The sequence below is a fragment of the Podarcis muralis genome, chromosome 16 (assembly GCF_964188315.1).
Source record: "Podarcis muralis chromosome 16, rPodMur119.hap1.1, whole genome shotgun sequence".
Taxonomy (NCBI): domain Eukaryota; kingdom Metazoa; phylum Chordata; class Lepidosauria; order Squamata; family Lacertidae; genus Podarcis; species Podarcis muralis.
In genome coordinates, this window is record NC_135670.1 from 33,357,116 (window position 1) to 33,379,848 (window position 22,733).

The 22,733-nt window shown below is 43.2% G+C and overlaps 1 protein-coding gene across 26 annotated transcripts in view; it reads right to left on the reverse strand.

Moving 5' to 3' along the window:
- The window catches only part of EP400 (E1A binding protein p400), a 72,334-nt gene that overhangs the window by 49,414 nt on the left and 187 nt on the right, over positions 1-22,733 (reverse strand). For 22 of the 26 annotated variants that reach the window (XM_077920301.1, XM_077920294.1, XM_077920290.1 and 19 more), the window contains exons 2-12: positions 18,838-20,177; positions 14,802-14,912; positions 11,826-11,913; positions 11,364-11,471; positions 10,120-10,514; positions 8,153-8,455; positions 6,008-6,193; positions 3,453-3,593; positions 2,831-2,912; positions 1,865-1,917; positions 1,080-1,137 (exon numbers count right to left, since the gene is read on the reverse strand). In XM_077920301.1, the coding sequence (XP_077776427.1) occupies positions 1,080-1,137; positions 1,865-1,917; positions 2,831-2,912; positions 3,453-3,593; positions 6,008-6,193; positions 8,153-8,455; positions 10,120-10,514; positions 11,364-11,471; positions 11,826-11,913; positions 14,802-14,912; positions 18,838-20,151 (2,839 nt within the window). In that variant the 5' untranslated portion in view covers positions 20,152-20,177. The remainder of the gene's footprint in view (positions 1-1,079; positions 1,138-1,864; positions 1,918-2,830; positions 2,913-3,452; positions 3,594-6,007; positions 6,194-8,152; positions 8,456-10,119; positions 10,515-11,363; positions 11,472-11,825; positions 11,914-14,801; positions 14,913-18,837; positions 20,178-22,733) is intronic. The other 4 variants (XM_077920303.1, XM_077920296.1, XM_077920295.1 and 1 more) reach the window with 3 other exon arrangements.

Below are 22,733 nucleotides of genomic sequence, written 5' to 3' on the forward strand. Positions count from 1 at the left end.
CATTCCACAGTGGGGAGCCACCACCCATTCTCTCATGGAGAGGGCACGTGTAGAAGGACCAGATTATAATCGCAGGGTCCAGGTCAGTTCATATGGGCAGAGGTGGTCCTTGAGGTATTGCAGTCCTGAGCCATTTAAGGCTTTAGAGGTCAAAACCAGCACTTTGAGTTGGGCCCAGAAACTAATTGGCAGACAGCGCAGCAGAGCCAGGATTGGAGTTATATGCTCAAACTGTCTTGCCCCAGTGAGCAAACTAGCCCCTGAATTCTGTACCACTTGAAGTTTCCAAACCAATAGTTTTGTGGCATTTAACAGATTTCTGTATTTTTAAGCTGTACATTTCTCTCCCTTTCTTTCCACTCTAAAAATTCACTAATTTATTTGGGTTTCTGGCGTGGTTTTTCCATTGTGATAGCAATTTAAATTATTCTAAGCCACCCTTGGGAACTGTATGGCTGAAAGGCAACTATGTGAGTTCCAATCCTTTACAAAGTCAAAATGGCACCATCCATGGACAAGTAGGAGACATCAACAGGGTCAGGGAACTCACGAGGTTTGCAGAAGTACCAACAAATCTTTAGGAAGAATACCTTGAGGTGACAATCCCCATCCCCTATAAGAGCCCAGTGAGGACTGAGCATGCTCAGTAGCCACAGAATTCTGACTGACCTGGTGGGGAACCTAGAGATAAGGGGGATGCAATGGAGCATCGTGAACAGGAGCTTTCCACACCTCACCATTTTGTGCAGTCTGTTTTATCAGATTTACAGAGAAATGGGTGAGATAAGCTAAGATTAAAACAGTGGAGTTGAAAATTACTACAGTGGTAGCTCAGTTTACGAACAGTCCTGTTTACAAACTATTCGGTTTACGAACTCCGCAAAACAGGAAGTAGTGCTCCGGTTTGCGAACTTTACCTCGATCTACGAACGGAAGCCGAACGGTGGAAGGGCACCGGCAGTGCAAGGCCTCATTAGGGAAAGCATGCCTCGGTTTAAGAACGGATTTGGTTTAAGGACGGACTTCAGGAACGGATTAAGTTCGTATACCAAGGTACCACTGTATATTAAGTGACCAACCTTCATCATCTGTCAATGAAGTGCTTGCCTTTCTTTTTCTTCCAGATGTCCATGGCCCCTGAAAATACATATAAATGTTTCCAATAAATTTTAAAAGCAGCAAGGAAATTACTGGTATACATGCCAAACACACAGTAATATCTAGAGGAGACCTCTACCTAACGCTTCCTGTTTGAAACAAGGTTCCCTAAGTTTAAAGTCAAAATGCAATTACTTCTTCCTGCTAATTTCATCAAAGGGAAGACAAAAAGATTCCTACAACCCAGGCATATTTCCTGGTATTTGTAAGATCCAAGCCCCATCCATAAAGTGGGCCAACTTTATGACATGACTGACAGCTGGAAAACTAAGAGCCATCAACATAGCCCATGCTTCTTGCTACATTTCACTATTCCAAATCAAACCTTGTGAGGATCCTAACCAAGCTTTGAAACACATTGCTTCTATGTGTCAAGAGGACAGGAAAAGGATACATCTATATGGGCCTCTCTCTATAAATCCGGGTTGGAAAACCGCTCACCTGCAGGCCTAATGAGGCCCACCAGGACTCCTGCAAGGCTGTTTCACCTGCCCTACACTTGACACTGTATATGATCAGATGCATGGCAGGTAAAGGTAGGGTTTGGGTGCGCAGGGCTTCCTCAGCACTGACGATCAGCTGATTGTCAGCTCTTGAGAAATAGTGTGCAAAAACTGTGTCACCTGACATCCCATGGGATTTAGTTAGGGGACTCCATGAAATACTTTGTTATTTGCAAAAGCCATTAACCTATAGATAATCTTACCACGTCTGTTTCTTTGTCCATAAGAATATCTTCTAAATGTCTTGCATCTTTACCTGTAAAATCGTTAGGTGTTATGCCTCTTATAAGTCACTAAACACTTCCTGCATTTATTAGCCTAACATTTATATTTCCTAGAAACAAGGGGAAAATAAATACATAAAATCAGAAAGGACCCTATGCTACGTACTCTTGCACAGTAAAGGTGAATATCTGTTGAGAGACCATAGGGTTCATTGTGAACCTTTCGCAGTTCACAATGCAAATACAAGAAATATAAAATGTTAAAACAAATATAGAAGAATAAAAAACTGTCTATAACTTGCAATGTAAGGGAAACACTTAGCATTGCCTGTCCTTTAAAGTTTGTATTAAAAAAATTTTTTAACCCTTTAATAAACAAAAATTAAGGCAGCACTAGTAGGAACAGCATGGAGAGCAAGCAATTAGGGTAGTTGTTTAGTTAAGGCTTGGGACGCGGGTGGCGCTGTGGGTAAATCCTCAGCGCCTAGGGCTTGCCGATCGCATGGTCGGCGGTTCGAATCCCCGCGGCGGGGTGAGCTCCCGTCTACGGTCCCAGCTCCTGCCCACCTAGCAGTTTGAAAGCACCCTTAAAAAGTGCAAGTAGATAAATAGGTACCGCTTTCTAGCAGGAAGGTAAACGGCGTTTCCGTGTGCGGCTCTGGCTCACCAGAGCAGCGATGTCACGCTGGCCACGTGACCCGGAAGTGTCTCCGGACAGCGCTGGCCCCCGGCCTCTAGAGTGAGATGGGCGCACAACCCCAGAGTCTGTCGAGACTGGCCCATACGGGCAGGGGTACCTTTACCTTTAATTAGTTAAGGCATCTCCAAATGAACTGCAGAATGCAAAGGTATTTACACCATTCTATCTTTGAGCAACAATACACATCCTGCAATTTATGCAGCGGCCTTGTTTGCAGAAAGCAATCCAAAAGTATAAATTCTTACCTCTCCTGGAATGTCGTCGCTTTAAATTTAATGCTTTTCTCCTTTTCTCTTGAAATTCAATCTGAAGCTTTATTTCCACAACCTAAAGGTGGGTATGAAATGTGACAGACAGAACAATCAGCTAACACTGAAGATCTTAAAACTATCTTAGTGGAGATAAGGCGGTTGTATCCTACAATTCAGGGCATTTTTACTTGTACTCCTTGTACTCCTCTATATACTGCAACCCTCCACACCAGCAATGGTGGAGCTAACAGCAGCTCACTCTGCTCCCCCCTTCAGGAGGCAGTGAAAAAAACAAGAGATGGAGAAGATTTAAGAGAGCCAAGGTGGTAAAAGAGACTGCCTTACTGCTAATCTCTGGAAGCCACTCAAAGAGCCTTCAAATAGGAGGTTAAAATGCTTTAAATGAAGTATTTGATATTTTAAACAAATAATTAAATATGACATGCAATGCAATGCAATGCAATGTATACTGCATGTCTACTCAGAAGTTAAGTTTCACTGGGTTCACAACAGGACTTATTTCCACGCAAGGTTTTATTTTGAAGGATTGTGGCATAAAGCTTTAAAAACCAATAACGCTTGACTGCTGAGTGGCTAAGGAAAAGGAAAGCACTACCTGCTCAATATTAGACCAGAAATACTCTATTTCTCTCGCGATCGTCGCAGCAATGCGCCTCAGCTTGTTCTGTTCTTCTTTCCTGGCCCTCTCTTCATTAAGCTTCTTTTCTTCATGGTATCGAGCCACAGTCCGAACCATCTAATAAAAATAAAATCACCGGACAATGAGAAAGGATTCTTTTCCATGCCAATACACTTTTGTTTTTTACAACTATGTGCATGGCCATTTTAGCATATCTAATTATCGAGTAGCCAGCTTCCAGGAAAACTGCTGTATTACAGGTTAGCCTATTTGTTCATCCATTTCAGTACTGTCTGCTCCAGACTTTCCTACCCTGGTGCCCTCCAGATGTTGTTGAGCCACAGCTCTCAACATTCCTGACCATTAGCCACAGTGACTGGGACTGATGGGAGCTCAGAGTGCAACAACATATGGAGAGCACCGAATTGAGGAAGGCTGGTTTTCTGTAGCTGGCAGTGGCTCTCCAGGGTCCCAAGCAAAAGGTTTTCACACCACCTGCTACCCAATAAATTAAACTGGCAATGTCAGGGATTGAACCTGGGAGCTTTCATGTACACTGGGGGTGGGTTATGGGCTCCACTTTTGTGGGACTGAAAAGCAAACTGCCAAGTGAAGGCAGAAACAGGCAATTTCTGGAAAAGGAATTAGACTTTGTCAAGCGTAACAGGATGCGGATAAACCAAAACTAGGTTTCCACTGTTACTTCTGAAATTGAAACAGAAGCTCCCTAGCATGGAGGACACTGAGCCCTCCTTGTCACTTAAGCTTTCCCAGCATTAAGAGCTTACTACAGGCTTTGCTCTTTGTTAACAAAAGTCATTTGAGGGCTTACGCCATATTAACAACAATCGTGTTAACCATTTGTTAGGGGAGACCAGGAATTTCAATATCACAACCAGGAGGAAAAACCTCCATTATACTCAAGCACAGGAGAAATTTTAAGAAAATAAAAAACAGAAAACCTAAATTTGCGAGGCAAAAGAGCCGCCATGCCCAGGAAAACAGTGTAGTCCCTCAGAACAGAACCTGGCTATTCCTACGCTAGCTGTAGAGGTTGGATCCAATGCTGTTACTTGAGGCTCAGGTGGCCTTGGTGGCCCAGAGTGCCTTCCATCAGCTTTGTGGCCCAGCTGCACCCCTACTGGGCAGGGATAGCCTAACTTCTGTTGTCTATGCTCTGGTAACCTCTAGGTTAGATTACTGCAACATGTTATGCGTGTGGCTGCCTCTGAATATGGTTTGGAAACCAACGCTGGTGCAAATTTATTACTACTACTACTACTACTACTACTACTACTACTACTACTACTACTATTATTTTTCCTGATGGGAGTCGAGGCAGCTTACAGATAAAAATAAGAACCTCTAAAAACATAGTAAAAAAACAATAGTTAAAAAGCAATTAAACACTGATAAAATGAAAACTATATACATACTTTAAAAATCTATTAAAACCATATCAATAATTACAAAAAAGCAGCATGGCACCGGCACTTTCATTAAAAGCAGTCAGTTCCCTAAAGCCTGTTGAAACAAGTAAGCCTTCACCAGCCAGCAGAAGGAAAAGTAAGGAGGGAGCCAGTCTATAGCTGCTCTAGGGAGAAAGTTCCTATGTCTGGAAACAGCCACAGAGAAGGCCAGAGGCCAGGTTGCTCACTGGCACAAGACAGTTTTGAGCATATAACACCAATCCTGACCTGACTGCACGGGCTGACAATCAGTTTCCGGGCCTAATTCAAAGTGCTGGTTTTGACCCCCAAAGCCTTAAAACAGATCAGGACTGCAATACCTCAAGGATCGCCTCTCCCCATATGAACCAACCCATACTCTGTGATCATCACCCAAGGTCCTTCTTCGTGTGCCCACTCCATGAGAGGACATGTGGTGGAGCCCCGTTTGTGGAATGTTTTTCCCAGGGAGGCTCACCTGATGCCTGCATTACATCTCCTTAGGCACCAGGCAAAAATGTTCCTCTTCAACCAGGCCTTTGGTTGATTAAACAATCTACGGCAGGGGTCGGCAACCTAAGGCCCATAGGCCACAAGAGGCCCATGGGGGTCGTTTAACTGGCCCATGGACCCCCGCCTCCCACTCGGATGGCTCCCGTGTGCCGCACTAAACTGGTGCGGAGCAGAGCGGAGACCACCTTCCACGATGCTGGCCAGCTTCCCACTGGCTATAGGAAACTCCTGCAACCAATGGGAAGCTGCGCACACCTCCGCTGCACCGGAAGGAGCAACGGAAATAGCATTCGCGCATGCGAGTGCGCGCACACACACACTATGGCCCACCGCAGCATCTGCAGGAACATGAACTGACCCAAGCCACAAAAACTTTGCTGACCCCAATCTATGGCCTTTTAAATGTGTCTGGGGGGTGTTATTGTTTTGATTCTAATGTTAAGTAGTTTGTGGTTTTATTTTGAGTTTTTATGTTGTAATGTACCCTGTGATCTTTAGATGAAGGGAGGTACATAAATTTAATTAACAACAACATTTTGCCAATACAGTACAAATGAAACACAACAATACCTTCTTAGCAGTGGCCATCTTCCACCTCCTTTCTTGAGCAAAGTCTGTCGCCATCCACTGCATTTCTTCCAGGAGATAATCCCACTGAGATTTGGGTCGGGGAGCCTCTTGAAGTTTGGGCAGCCGTCTCAGAGACCACAAACCTTCCTTCCTCAGGTCTGCTATTCGTTGATGGACTTGGTTTTCCTTATTTAAGCAAGCAAGCAATAAAAATGGGTGTTGTTGGAAATAAATTGTGCTTCCAACAGGCCAAAGAAAACATCAACAGCAACAGGTGAAAAGGCAATTCAGCTACCTGAAGCATTGTCATGATATATATTTCAGGGGATGGAGGGGTTACAGCTCACTGAATGGAAACAAGTTGGATTAAAAGGCCCACTTAAATAGAAAGGCACAATGGGCATCTGTCATGAATGACCTTTCTGTTTTGGATTGAACACTTTCAGTAGGTAATGGGTTAAGTAATCCTTCTGCCCAGGAAAAGTAGGGAATATACTGTAATGTTAAGCTTTATGACGTATCAGGTCAATTTATGGAAGAATCAGCTCCTACACAAAATGGATGGCCGAGGTCACCTCAGGAATACATCCACAGGATGGCTCCGTCAGTGTAGACTACTCACGGATAGGACCCCCAGTTCAGATATTCTGTGAGCTGCAATTATTGGCCACCAGAAAAGCTACCTTCAAAGCAAGTAGTTAAGTGGCACCTCCTTATCAGGTTCAAAGAAAACGAATGGGAGAGTTTCAGAGGACCCTCTGAAGACTCCAAGATAACCTATGGACTAAATGAGGGTTGTAAATGTGGCTGGATTCCTTTATTTCACAGTATGGAAGAGGGATATGAAGCCTGCTCGTATAAGCTGTTGGGCTCAAGTCCCTGGTCCAGGCCACCCTGAAGAGATCTTAGTAGTCCAGGCTTTTTCAGCAGAAGCATCTTATGAAGGCCTTCCAGGTTGTCTCATATATTCCACAGGCTACACCTCCAAAATTGAGGAGAGCCTACTATGCAGTCACCAGGATGCAATCAGCTAGGATCTGGGAGCAGTACTGGACCCTAGGAAAGTGGGACTGGGGGAGATGTCACACTCACAGAGATTTCTGAAATCTAAGGCCTCCTTAGTCATTGAGGGGCAACCAGAAACACAGAGTAGCCCTTTCCAGCTTGTTCTCTCTCAGCACTCTGGACAGGCGGAGAAGATGGGAATAAAGCCATACAGGAGGCCCCTCAGCCCGGTAGAGTGAAACACATCTATGCTCTCTGCTCAAATGAAAAAGTACCATGGGAAAGTGAAGTGGTTTTGCATTTTCTGGAGAGGCAAAAAAAAATTCAAGAGAGGAGGGCAGAAGCACACTTGAAGTACCTCTTGAGGCAAGGCCCACTTTCCCAGATCCATAGTTTAGAAACTCAAGTAATAAAATTTGTCCTATGAGCTGTGCCAATATGGGCAACAGGCTGGCCTCTGTTCAGATGAGAAGGGATTTGGTCTGGATGCTTAGAGTGTTGGGCCCGGGTATTGCTGTCTGTTCACATAGGCCTTGGTTGTTGTATTTTCTATCCTCACCAGGGCATGGCATTGGTAGAGAAAGGGTTTAAAGGCACATAGGCCAAAGTTCACTGCTCTGACTTCCAGGCAGCTGATGCTATGTCTGGATACCTAGAAAGAACACACCTCCCACACTGCAAGATCTAGGCAGTTTATGCCCCATCCCATCAGACTGGCATCTGTGGTGACTTATCAGTTTATCAGGATTGAGATGGGTGCCCTGTGGTTAGCCACTATCTAAAAGATCAGGAAACCCGTGGAAAGAGAGGCACCTAAAATAATCTTTCCTGAGCTATGTCTAACTGGGATGGTAAAAGAAACCGTTGCAACTGTCTGGAATCAAATCACAGCTAGAGGACAAACCCAAGTTCTGCTTTTGATCTGCAATCAGGGGTGATTGTTCTGAGAAACTCAACTACGCTAACAAAGGGTCTCCTTGTTCATTACCGCTAATCGTAAGGCAGATGATATTGCAAATATTCTCATGCAGCAGCAAAACAATCCAGCCATCACCTCAAAGCTTCTCTTTTTTAAAAAAATGAATAATCTGTGTGCATACTGGGAATTCTGGCATTGGATTGTGCAGTGGGTTTTCTTACCAGCTTAACTTGTTCTGCCAGCTTCTCTTGGGAGCTGTCCTGTGCTAGAACTGTTGTATTTTGAGCCGGACTCTGAATCTTTGGTGCTGCTGTCACAGCCAAGCCTGGGGGCTTGGAAGCAATAGGAGAAGTTGCTTTATTTGTCGCTGGCGAAGTTCGACTGGTTTGTGTTGGGTAAGTGCTCTGCGGTGCCACGTTGGAAACAGTTGCTGGTGGGTTGGATGAGGTAGGAGGAAGCACGCTTGCTGGAAGACGCTGGGAATTTTGGACGGTGTCTGCCAAAGGTCGCGCTGGGGTCACTGCCTGTGAAAGGCACACATCCATGTTAAAAAGACCAAATGAAAGGGATTCAGCAGTGAGACACTGCTGCCATTTGCATTACAGTATGATACAAAGACACACCAACCAAATATTAGCCTAATTATGCAAACCAGGCTGTTTCAAAGAAAATACTACTGTAGCCAGCTACAACAGCACATAGGAAACACCAGCTGTTTTAGCCTGTGAGGTGCCTGGTGCGATGCCTTTGTATTGCAAATATGAGCACACAAGCAAGCGCCATCCCAAGAGCTAGTTTACCTACAAGTAAAGGCCATGCCACCCAATGTCAGAAACTGAGGGTGGCCTTTGCATTCATCGTCCCCAAAAGCAGCATCCTTTTAACTTGTTCTATGGAAGTCAATGGAAGCCACTGAGAACTGAGACATCCTTAATCTTGATTAGCCTCACTCTGGGTGCACAAATATACACATGTAAGTAACACAAATTATTATCATCATTATCATCATCACCATTTTATTTATACCCCGCCCATCTGGCTGGGTTTCCCCAGCCACCCTGGGCAGCTTCCAGCAGAATAAAAAAAGATAATAAAACCTCAAATGTCAATTCACCTTAAAGATGTTTGTTCTCATGAATTTATTCATTTATAGCTTTTTAAGTTGCAGTAAGCATGCCAACTGAAACTCTCTGCCAATTCAGGGGTTCAGACTACATGGTTTGGGTTCTAACATCTGCAACTGTAACCATAAAACATGAAAAGCAGGGGAGTTTGGGGGACAATGTCAGCTACACCCCCCCCCAATAAATCTCCTGGTTCTAACTTCAGCTTTCACCTGGGGGGGGGGGAGCAAACCACAAGAAATGTTCAAATCTAGACCACCTATGAGCACCTAGATGTGTAAGAACAAAGTATGCAAGTCGTGTATTATATCCGAAATAAACTCCTGTGCATTTTAGCTGCTTTTCTCCTGATGTAAGCAGTGACTGGAAAATGATCAGCTGCCCATCTTGCATATATTTTTAAGAAGGCAAGCAGCTGACATCACACATGTGCGCATTTCCACGTGTGTGCACCATGTGCATTTTGTATCCTGGTATCACACTTGAATAGAAAATAATTCTGTTAGTGGTACCCCTGTGTTGAAGCCTGTTTGCATGACCGCTTACCCTCCATAAAAAGGAACAAGCTGGTCAGCTGCAAAACACACATGTGACTGGCCAGTTATATATTTCTGGATGGGGCCTTCCAGACCCTTACTTTTCCGTGTATTCATTCAAGTTATATGCAGCCCTTCCTCCCTAAAGGGGTTCAGGGCAGCAAAAAAATAAAATGATAACACATTTGAAACATTTCAAAGCTGTAAAAAAAAGTCTAAAAATAACACAATAAAACATCTGATTTTTTTAAAAAAATCATGTGTCTAACAGGCCTGCTGAAAGAGAATGTTTTTTCAACAGGCGAGTCTAAAGGAGTACAGTGATGGTGCCTGCCTGATATCAACAAGCAGGGAGTTGCAAAGTAGAGATGCTACCACACCAAAGGATGACTTCTTGCAAATGCAGAATGGAAACAGTGTGGTGCCTGTAGAAGTGCAGGCTGGAGTTCCTGAGATTGCACAGATAAATAAACATTTGGGATAGACTTTCCACCAAGGCTACATTTTCACATGCTCCTGCCCAAATACCTGTTGCTGTGCTGGAGCTTGTGCTTGGGATACCTGGGCTGTTATCTGCCCTTGTACAAGTGCCGCTGACTGAACCTGCTGCTGAAGTGGCACTTGAACTTGGCCATGAGGCACGGCAGCGGCAACTGATACGCTTTGCGACTGGGCCTTCACGTGAATCTGAGGTTGCGCCAGAGAGTCTGTGATCGGCGGCTGTGGCGGCTGCGTAAGCTGCAGGGTCGCTGGGAGAGGCGGGAGGGGGACATTGCTTGACTGCAGCCTCCCAGGCAGCTGAGGCGGAGGAGTGTGGAGACTTGCCGCATTCTGCACAGGAGGCCCTTTGGAGGGGTCATACTGTTGCTGGCTCTGCTTCTGCCCAGTGAGCTGTACCGCTTGAGGGGTGGGAGGCATTCCACCTGCAAGCAAGAAGAATAATGGAAAGAGCTGAATTACACAAGCCAAGGCTTTTGGACTCGTAGGACACCAGAGCATGTCAAGGAGATAAAAGTCAACTCTTTACAGTGGTACCTCCGGTTGCGGACGGGATCCATTCCGGAGCGCCGGTCGGATCCTGAGGTTTCTGCAACCGGAGGGACCGCTTCTGCTCATGCGGCAAAAATTCAGAAATATACTTCCGGGTTTGCCACTTACGTATCCTGAAGTTTACGTAAGCAGAGGGATACGTAAGCAGAGGTACGACTGTACTTGCTTTGACACACTTACAGCATCACTTAAAATAAGATTAGCATTGGTGAACCGCAGTAAGAAATTCGGTCAACATCAATCTACCATGCACAAAATCTTATGGTTTTTTCCAACATGAGTCACGTACACACAACACAACACAACACAAACAACCTTATTAAATGGTCACCTACATGTCCTATGGTCTTAAAATGTTGTTGACATGGTTAATTGTAAGCAAAAACAAAACAAAATACGCACAAATGCAAGAACTAATGTGGAATTAAAATGAAAAACCTCTAAAAGAGAACCACCCTTCTTGCAAACTGGAAAACTCCCAAGTGAATGATTCTGCATCAACTCGCGTGGCCATTTTCCAGACCCACATGCACTACTGGAGCCTACCACTCAGCTCCTTCGAAGGGAATGAGGCATTTCACACCAAATATTAATTTACAAGGGGAAAGCATATGGTAGAACCAGAGATCTCAGAAAGGCTGTGTTTTGTGAGGTTTCTGCTTCTGGTGCCAACGCCCCCCCTTGCTAAATTAATCTGCGGTTGGCATGTGGCAACACAGTACCTTGTGCTGTTGGCATGAGTTGTTGAAGAGGGACTCCTGAAGTCACACCTGGATGCTGAAAAACCATCCCATGACGGCCCACTTCAATTCGGGGTCTCTTAGACGAATCTGGTGATATTCAAATTCCATTTACGGCAGGGTATAGTGGAAGGGGTTCAGGTTACAGTGTTTTAAAAAGATGCCCCGTGAGTTTTAAATTCGGCTTTCTGTTTATCTACAACTCTACTGTGGAAAAGTACAGCATCAGGGCAGTAGTTGGCTCAAATGCACACCATGCCCATGTGAAATCCAGCTTACTGGCTGTGGGAGGAGCACATGGCACAAGCCAAAGCTCCCATCGCAATGAACAGGCCACATGGTCACACTGAAGCACGCTTTTTAAAAAGTAAGCACTAGATTTAAGATGGTCCTGGTGTTAATAGCCGAAAGGGATGATCAATGTTCCACTGAAAGGAACCATACCTGCTGATGTAAGTGCCTGTTGTCTCTTAAAAGCTTCAATTTCTATGGTATTCACAGTTCCTGTTACTGGAGTCCCTGCATGCGCCTGCTATTATAAAACAAAAACAGAGCAGTCAGAATTCAATTAAATCATCAACTTCTTTGACAGAACCTTATATGCACGAACCCTTCTTTAAATAAGAAAAATGGTGCATGAGAAAATCTAGGGAAAAATCTGTCCAAGAGCTGCTGGCCATTTTTTAAAACATGTCTATAATGAAGGAATGTAAAGCAACTCCAATACACTTACCTCTTAGGTTTCAATGATTGTTATTAAAGATGATTTTGAATCTATTTTACAAAGAATATTTATTTTTATATGAGACAGTTAATGCTACAGAAAGGGAAATCTATGCGGCTTTCTCTCTCTCTTTCCTAACAAAGCAAAGTTAAGGTAAAAGCTTCATCCCCCACAGCTGAAAACCTTCATGTGCTTGATCCTGGAATGAAATCATAACTTTTTTTTGCTTCATGTATAGAGACACCAAGAATTTGGTGCTTTCAATACTACAACCAATCCCATCAAGATTCTGAGTCCTTCCCATCACCCCCAGTTTGCAGGGACCATTCAGTTTCCCCAAAACAGTAGATGCCAATGTATGCAAGAAACAACAATGCTAGGACAGACCAATCCTCAAGATACTGGAGGCAGAAATCTGAAAACGAAGTGGGTACCAGCAAAAGTGATTCATTAATCCAATCACCATACAAGGGCAAAAAGTCCATCATTGTTACAGGCCTGTTGAGTGGAGGGAGGGCTTGTAGTTCCCACTGGCAGGAGAAGAAGCCTCCCCCATTGGTTCCCCCCAACCTGGTGCCCTTCAGATGTTTCAGACTACAACTCCCATCACCCCTGAATATGCCTATGTTGGCTGGGGCTGATGGGAGTTGTAGTACAAAACGCTTGGAGGGCAGGAGGTTGGGCAGATATCTGCTCACGTAGTCAGTGTCTCTAGTTCTCTGGAACTGCATAACCACCACTGTCTTGATGGGAGCAAACAGGTCATTAGATTGCTGCCATAGGAGAGCTCATCTAGATTCCAATGGAAATGTCAATATAGTGTAAAATGTTTAATGGAAAGAACCCAACTAACAGTGAAACACTACACATGTCTACTCAGGGGTAAGTCCCATTGAATTCAAGGGGCTTACTCACAAATAAAGGGATGTGGGACTGTAGCCTCATTCCCCGGTAAGAGTGTCTAAGAATATGATCTAACATTGCTACAAATTGTGTATGTATTACCATTAGAACCAGTACCTAAGCACATTTATTTGGAAGCAAGTCCTACTTTGAATTCTCCTTTGAATGTGTGTGTTGGCATAACAGCCTAAGGCTGGAGAGTTTCATTAAGGTCTACCAAATGGCTTCAGAATTGTAACTATAATAGAGGCAGCAGTTTTTAAAAATGTACACTTTAGGTAAATATGAAATTTATCTTTACATAAATTTAGATTTACAGATTGAGATATACTTGTAGACATTAGGTTTCTGTTTTGTTTTGTTTACAGAGGAGGTAATACCTGGTGCACATATGATAAATCAGGTAAGGGTGGGGAAAAACCTCACCCTGTGTAAAGAATTGATGCTTGCCATAAAGATATGGTTTAGAACAAAATAATAAAAGAAATTGTAATACCAAATAAAGTGTGGAACATAAAACAAGTTCTTAATATTTGAATATAGGCAATTAAAATATCATTAAAGTAATGTCCCACACACTAATTGTAGATGACATTTTCTGTACGCAATCTTTTGAACTGCCTTTCTGCCTAGGAGGCACCCTAGTCTGTCATAATGGCCTGCTTAAGAAACAAACGGGGGGAAAGCTAATTTGTCTTTATTAGAATGAGCTGGCCAAAGGCTCAGACTTGTGTCTTCCCCGTTTCTCTGCCTGAAACCCAGGAGAGATGCTGCCCATCACTGTAAACAATACTGAGCTAGATGGACCAGTGACATGACTCAGTATAAAGCAGCTTCCTATGTTCCTATGACCAAAACCTTCCAGTTTTGAACTAAGCCACAATTCCATTATTTCTGAACTCAGAGAGCTATGGTTTGCTCTAACTGCGGTTAGTTTAACAAACCAAGATACCAAACCACAGCTTGTTTGTGAAGAACAAGCTATAGTTATAGCAGACCACAGGAGGTCCCACAACTGTGCTTAGGTCAAAGCAGAAGCTGTCCTCCTCTCAGGAGAAAAAGAGAGAGAAAAATAGTATGTGAGTTAGGCTCTCTAACCTTACAATCAATCATGGTTTGCCATTACATCTGAACCAGCCCATTATTTCGAGCACAACTCTTCAGCGCAGGGCATGATAACTCTTTCACTCTATTTTCTGGCACCCACAATTTAATCCAACAATTCATAAGGTCTGTTGTGCATACATTTGACTATTAAACAGCAAGGTATTTTATTATGCATTTGTAAAGTGTGGTAATTTAAACTGCATCAGAAAGGGAAAAGGTGCAGCGGCAGTTCTGCCCCTTTTTTGTATCTGTATTCAAAAACCTTCAAAATCAAGGACAAAAGGGGGAGGAGAGAGAGAACAGAATTTTAGAAAGAATCCACAGTCATATTCCACAGACACAGAGACCCACACTGTTACTAGGCAGAACGCACAAGGGAACCAAAGACAAGCAAACCAAAGCGGAACACATCAAAAGCTGAAAGTTAATGAAATAAGCCAGCAACTTTGAAACAAGAGGTGGGGAAAAGTAACTTCCTCAAAGCTCCATAAACACTCATGCATCTGAAATTTTAAGAGGTTTTTACTATTCATTTCTGTTTTTTAGATGAAAAGGGATGGGCTCTCAGGGAGTGGGGTGGGGAAATGCAGGTTCTATTTTCAAATACCAAATCTGAATGAGGGAAAAAAGGAATAGTAATAATCACCTGGGATGAAACTACAAGTTTAGAACCATTGAAAAAGTACCTGAAATGGTTGCTGCTGGGATGAAAAAGCAGCAGAAACATTTGGAGGAAGCTGGGTTGCTATAGCAACAGGAGTACCAGTCTGCCCATCCTTTCCTGTCACAACCTTTACCTGAGAGAAGATATTTTGGGGGGAAACAAAAAGGGAAATCATTTTCTTTTCTTCTGTTTTTAAAAAGTCTGATCAACACACTCCACTTTGCATTGTATTGATGGTTCCTCGCTGAAGAGGGGATTTTAAGAAAAGGCCCATAGGTGTGATGGGACTTGAACCCGCTTTTAAGAAAAAATAAAATAAATAAGATGTTCTGCTTTGTCTGGGGCGAGGCACAGGCTACTTGTGACCACTCGCCACCTAAAGTCTCCACTGAAATTTAGAATAGGCAAATAACATGGGTTAACTTGAGATATTGGCTTTCTAACAGACAACAAAATTAGCATGACAGACAGTTCACACTCAGAAGAGCCCCAACATTTATTAAGCAATGAGCATAGCCTGCATTCTCTCCCCTCCTCGCAGCCTCCCCCAAACTCCCATAATAATCAGCCCACCCAGGCAAGGGATGAAGTTGCATTGCTTTAGCAGAAGGTGATAAAAGGAAGGGGGAATAAGAGTGAGGAAATGCACAAAATACAAAGAGAAGGAGGTACCCCCAAAGTGCCTTGTTTTTCAAAAGGAAATGTAACATTGTCAATGTTCCTGGAAGTTTATTACTTGTTCAAACGTCTTCCATAAGTCCATTTTATTTTTTACAAAGGGGGAAAAAGGTTTTCTGAAATTTAGTGTTAAATAGGGATACCTGCAAAACTGTTATAGATTTAAGTGAAAGGCTTTAAACATCCATTTATGCCACAGAGGACCGGTTAAGCAGGTATAAATCATTTTGACCATTCAAAAAGTAAAGGGTTGGGAAATGATATACTGTTGGGGGGGGGGGATATAGGTTAAAATCAGTCTCCTTAAAAATTACTGTCTATAGAAAGGAATTTACTTTATCAAAATTTAAGAAGTAATACATTTGAGTTTATGTGCCATGCCACCAGACCTACTCAGATGAACTTAAATGCCTTTACTCAACATTTATAATGAATTTTGGAAAGACTTTCTGAAGAATAACTATTTTGAAAATTAGGAGCATGTCTTCATAGCAAAAGTTTGAAACCAAAGGGATGCACAACACCAATGAGATAGCTTTTTGCTGCATTTTTCATTAGAATTGATTCTGCAGGAAAACATACCGTATTTGATTTTGTTTGACAAGCAAGAGTTGATTCCACATTTAGTGTTCTGAGTATTCATCATGCCTGAAAGCACTTCTGTAAAACTTAGAAACACTGGTCCAAAGTAGTATCACTTTGAATATAAATTGCAGAGGTTCAGCCATGTTGAGGTCCTCTACTGTCAAGCAGTACATAAATTTTATGAATTAAATAAACATAGTTGTACTCAGTACTATTTTTCTAGAAAAAGAGGTGCCAAAGCTCCCCATGAATACCTCCTTCGTTAGAATGGCAATGGCACCCACCTGAGAGGTACTGGAACTGAGTTTGAGTGAGTTCTGGCTGGAAAAAGCCCTGGTTGTATGTACTATTTTTTCAAGCTTGAGCTGGTTATATTTAAGAATGAGTTCTTGAATTTTAAGAACTCTCAAGCATTTCAAGCTCCTGAAGGAGGAGTGTCTTACTCTGAAACCCCTTGAGCTGCAATAAGGAGTTTTATGTCAAGTGCCTGTTGTCCTTTTTGTTTTATTTTTTATTTGTTGTCCTTTTTGTTTAGTAGATTATGTCACTTTTCATTAAAATGAATTTCAAATTGATGTTCACCTGCTTTCCACTCTATCGTTTTGTGAGACCACACAGCCCCCACCATTTTGATGGAAGCAAATAGATCATTAGAGTACTAACAACTGCCATTAAATAGGTAATCAAGATAGTATTGAAAATGTCAACATATTTACAATACTGAATTGGAAGAAGAGACTGGCTCTTTGGAAATGGTAGTTTGCAAGTCAGCAACTATACATCCTTCACCTATTACAAGGTCTCAGTCCTGAAATTGTTTCAGAGGTATTCCCTGCATATAAGCGCTATATGCCTCACTCATGACATTACAAGCTCCCATTATGTGAGTGACCAATTTGTTCCAAACTGGGGGATTCAAAGGCCTCCAACTCTTCACAAAAGGAAACACTTTGGAGATCTGGCATCACCTATTGAAATTCCAGTGCCTACTGAAGGCTTTTTTTAATTCCAGCAGGCATTTTAATTGAAGTTTGATTTTATAATTTTAACTTATTTTTATTCTCTGTATTTTATCTTTGCGAACCACTTAGAGACTATTGTAGTTAAGTGGTAAATAAATTCTTTAAATTAAAAAATAAACACATTATTTGGAAGTTTAAAGTAGGTAAACATTGCCTTTAGAATCAATAGTATCATAAATTGGAATGAACCCCTTTGAAATATGGGACCTCCAGAAATCCTGTTTATACCTGAGTTTTACCAGTAAACATTTGTAAAAGTATTAGACAATTTACTGCTAAGCTTGCAAAACCATTCAAGTTGCAAATCTCAATGGAATTGACTTCCGAGTATGCATGTATAAGATTGCATTGTTAATTTGCTTTTTATAAAAAAAAGACAACAGACTTTAGGCTTGACAGTTTTTGCAAGATAACAACAGAAAGTGGTGTCTGCGCCAGATAGTTACAGATAATGAAGAGTTTAAATTTCTTTTGGACTGCACTTTTTTTTAATGTAACAAAATTAGACACGTGGATCAGGATCCCAGTAGCTGCTTACAGCTTTCTTTCACCAAGGCTGATTATAAAAAACAAACCATTTTTCAACAGCAGACACCAGAGCCTTGAGAAGTTCAGTTTCAAACTCTGCTATGCAGCAAGAGAGGAGGAAGCTATTTGAAAAACATAGCCCCAGAGTGTATTACTTGCTCATGTGGAACGAGCTACAGGGTTCTTTGTATCCAGGCCTTTATCATTATTTTGCACTACAGTGATACTTGGAGAAATTGGTAGAGCCCTAAATTACACCTGCTTCAGGTTTTCACTTGATGTTATTACAAAATCATGGCTGTAATCCTATGCACGCTTACCTGGGTGTAAGCCCCAATTAACATAGTGGGACTTGCTTCTGAGTAACCACACACTGGATTCACCACAAATTACAGAGCTGAACCTTCTTTTAACTGACAGCTAAGTTTGCCATTTGAGCTGAGTGCCAGTAAACCTACTGTGCAAATTTATACTCGTGTTTAAGGTTCCTGTGTGAGCATGACTGGTGAGAAAGCAAGCAAACAGAAAAATGGCCTACAACTTCTGCTTCCATGTTAAACCAGCTTTTCTGACACTCTGGTTACAACTAGAAAATATTTATATTATAAAGTGACAATTCCCTAAGGGGTTCCCGAAGGATTTTGCCATTATCTTTGTAACACTGCAAGCCAGCACATCATAACTTCGTATCATTTTCATATTTGTACCCTGAGCTTGCTCTAAAAAGTTGAGGGCAACATTGCATAGGAATTTTCTCCATTTCCCTCACTTTCTAATTTTATCATAACAACACTGCAAGACAAGTTAAGCTGAGAGATGGCTACTTGTCTGGAGTCACCAATTGGATTTCATGGCTAAAGTAAGAACAGGACTTGAACTCGCATCTTCCTGATCAAAGAGGAACATTCTACCTACTACACCATAACTAATCTATGAACAAAACCACAAGTAAGATCAAATGGAATTACAAATAACAGCAAAATTTAAGATCCTAAACCTAAGTCCAGCAAATCTGTTTGCAAGATCAAAACACCAAACCTTAAAGACGAATGCTGCGCTACCTACTGGCCTAATAAATCTTGCAACCCAATCATGCTTCGTACTCCAGTGCAAAACCATCTGATTTCAAATGTACTGAGTTCCAAGTATGCACGCTACAGACTACAGAATTAGAAATCAAATAACTGGTATAAATAATTCTAGGCTTCAGTAGGTTTCTAAATTATTGGAACAGCAAGTTCCTACCTCGTCATTGATAACCTCAGATTGTTCCTCTTCCTCCTCTTCCTCCAAATCCAAGTCATTCTGCCTGAGGTATGCTTGCAACGCCGCACAAGGCTTCTTCTTGAAAGCTAAGAAATCCATCATATTTCCATGCAGGTGTTGCAGGAAAAACAACTCAATCAAATACTCTTTGAAAGCGTCTTTCAACACCTCCATTTCCTTGAGGTGGTGGTCCAAACATTGCTTTCTCAGCTGAGCAGTTTCTTGAGTGGCTGGGGGGATCTCCTCCAGTTTCTTTGTTTTTTTCACCACAGCACTTACTGAAGGAGTAAGAGGGAGGCTTGTCAGCCCCTGGGGCATGCTGGCCCGGGAAGGGCTTGTGGGAGGTGGCGGCGATGTCATTCCAAAAGCAGAAGCTCCTCCAACCCCAGCTATCAGCCCACTAGAAGTCCGGTCATATCCTAGGGATCTGCTCAACTGCTGACCTTGGAGAACCTGCTGCTGTTGCTGCATGCCTTGGATGATGTTGCTGATATGAGGTGGCAGGTTATTTGTTGCAATGTGACCAGGGCTAGGTAAAGGTTGGATATTTGCTCCACTAGCGACGGGACTTTGTGGTCCAAGGTGGTGTATGGTGCCACCGGTTTGCGAGTGGGGCTGCGACAGCCTACGTTCTCGAACCGCAGCAGGTGCTCCGGAAGATGAAAGCTGCACCTGAGCTGTGGTGCCTTGAGATATCTGGGTGATGCCGGAGCCTTCCTGATACACAAAGTGCCCGCCATTTGAAGGGCTCAAACTAATCTGTCTCACGAGAACGCTCGCATCAACAAAGCCTCGTGTCGGGCTCTGGCTGCACATCCCCAAGCCAGGCCCTGGGGTGCCCGCCCGAACATTTGATATGGACTGCACTGGCATTGAGCTGGGCTGCGTGGGGCTCTGAGACTGAGCCTGTGGTGGCAACGGCGAAGTAACTTGAATGTAGGAGGGGGACCCATGCTCAAACCTCCTTTGCTGAGGGCTGAACTGGAAACTCGGGGAGGTCGGGTTCGGGATCGGCAACGGAGTAAGCGTGATCTGCTGGTTTCCTGTCGCAACCGGTCCAACATTCTGCAGGGTAATGTTCACATTCTGCCCAGCGACTGGGCTTCTGCTCATTATAAACTGCTGGATTTGGTAACTGGGAGACTGTGGTGCTGATGGGCTTGCTGAAGGAGCAAACGAAGGTGCTGGGGACTGGGGCAGGTTCGCCTGTTGGTCTTCACCCTCGCTGCCAGTGAAGGAGCGGGACCTTTGGAGCTGGCGTTGGGCATTTTGAGGACCATTGCCATGGTGCATTATCACCTTTTTACTGTTCTCAATGTCTAAAGGGAAATTTAGAAAAGTTCATTAAGCAACACAGTAAAGACAGCATTCCTCCAGCATTTTGTCAGGCTTGTCTTTCCACTCCCTTTGTGCCCTCAACCACTTTTGAAATTAAATGATTGTGAGGGGTTTTTAAAGATTTCCCCAAGTTTCCAGTCCAGGCTTTTTTATGTTACCCTGGAAAATGCACGTATGTACATTGATGGAACTATAGAAATAAATGTATTTAATTTCTTTCCAACTTTTCCAAATTATTTAAACAGATGTGCTCCGCCTGACTGCTACTAGATCTATTACCACTAGTTGCACCTTTCAAGTGTAAGACAAGAAAAGAAAGGTGAATATTCTCCTGGATAGTACTGCATACTCTGTTAAATGTTTTATGCTGAACCACAACAGAAGGATTAAAATTGTTTTCTGCAGTTACTGTCTCATTTTTATGATGTGAAACATAAATAGAAGAATGAAATGACATCTTAAAACCAAACACATTTATTATGACTTTCACGTCTGTGGACAATATGATGCACAAAGTCTTATTCAAGTTGCTAATAACTTGGAACTGCCACCGTTAACGTGCTTATTCAGAATTTTATTTCTCTCTAACCTCTTTCTACAATCTTTCCCCGCTTCAACTCAGGGCAGCGCCTCACACATCTGAAGGACAGGACTCTAGCAGACCTTGAAAGCTTATGTCATAATACATCTGTTATTGTTTTGTTGTTTTGCTACTTCACAGGGTTGTCGTGGTTGTTTTTAAAAAGTGGGAGAGGGAGAACCACATTCACTTGCTTCTGAATAATAGCAGCAGGTTCCCAAAGCACTAATAAAAATAAAAATTCTTAAATATTAAATTAATAAGTTAAGTTATTTCCAGGTGGAAGGTCTGCAGCTATTGAACTCCCTTCTAGTTAACATTTGTGTGGCCCCTTCAGTTCTAGCATTCAGGAAAGCCTTAAAAAACTCATGCTTCTGATACAGAAGACTGTAGTCCACAAAAGCTTGTGCCATAATAAATTTGGCCACCTTTAAGGAGCCACAAGATTCTCTGTTGGTTTTTGCTGAAACAAACTTAAAATAAATTTCACTGTAGGAGTTAAAACCTTATTTTTGCTAATTTTCTTTCCTTAAGGAAAAAAAGAATTGGTGTCTTAATCCAGTACAGTATCTTTTTCTCTGCACCCAGTAGCACTTTCACAAGTCTATCCAGACATGTAATTTAATTACTTGCATTTGTTTTAAACATTTTACAAATTAAATCTGAATTTTAAAAATTATTCTATGCATACTTTTTTCCCGTGGAGTTTAGTTGTATTTTATCGACAATTTTAATATGGATAGCACTTAAAAGATCTATTTGATTAAGCAGTTCATGGTCCTTTTAAAATGAATCACATAAATCTGGACTCCTGTCTGAATGGTTCTATTACTTTTATTTCTCCAAGTCATTGTATAAGGGTTTGGCTGTGAGAAGCGAATGATCGATGACACCCAAAGCGGCAGCTCTCCACGCCCATAACATATCAATATTAACAATAATACAAAAAAACAAGGAATTTTCTTGTGTTTCTATGCCTAAACAACTCAGACAATTGGGTCCATCTAGCTTGGTACAGCTACAGCAGCACCTCTCAACCTTAGGGTGCTGTTGGACTACAACTCCCATCGTCCTTGACTATAGGACCTGCTAACCAGGGATGATGGGTGTTGTAGTCCAACACCCCCCTAGCCTTGAGAAAGGCTGTTCTACAGTGTGGTGTGGTGGTTAGTATTAGCAGACTAAGAACCTGGGTTCAAATCCCCAATCACGAAACGCAGTGGGCTTGCCCTTGGGGCCAGTTGCGGCCTCTCGGCTTAGCCTACCTCACAGGGTTGTTGCAGGGGGTTAAATGAGAACCACGTGTGGCACCTTGAGCTCCTTGGGGAGAGAGAAACGGGGCATAAATGCAATAAACCAGGCATCCCCAAACTCGGCCCGCCAGGTGTTTTGGGACAACAATTCCCATCATCCCAGACCACTGGTCCTGTTAGCTAGGGATGATGGGAGTTGTAGTCCCAAAACATCTGGAGGGCCGAGTTTGCGGGTGCCTGCAATAAAAAAAACACAAATGCAATGACTGGCTCTCCAGGGTTTCAGTTTGGCTCCTCTCCTCTCAGCCTACCTGGCCTGATCCTGGGACACCCTGCGTGCAAAGCGGATGCCCTAAACCGCAGCCGCGGACCGGCACAACCCTTCCCTCCCTACCACTGTTGAGACGAGGATGCTGGGGATACAGGGGCCGCTGGCCCGATCCGGCAGGGCGAAAAAAGTCTTGTCGCGGAAGGGCCCGAGTAACCCACCCGGCAGAAAAGCCCCCCCTTGGGAGCCCGGAGCGGCGTTTGCGTTCTCTTGCCGGCGGGACCGGCCCTTCTTGGCCCTTCCCGGCGCCCGTTAACTCCCTCAGGCGCGCGCGAGAGGAGAAAAGGGGGGGGGGAGGTCCGAGTTCGAGGCCTGGCTCGCTTCTCAGGCCGGGCCTAGAGCGGCTAGGCACCTCGGCCCTCGCACACAAGCCGCC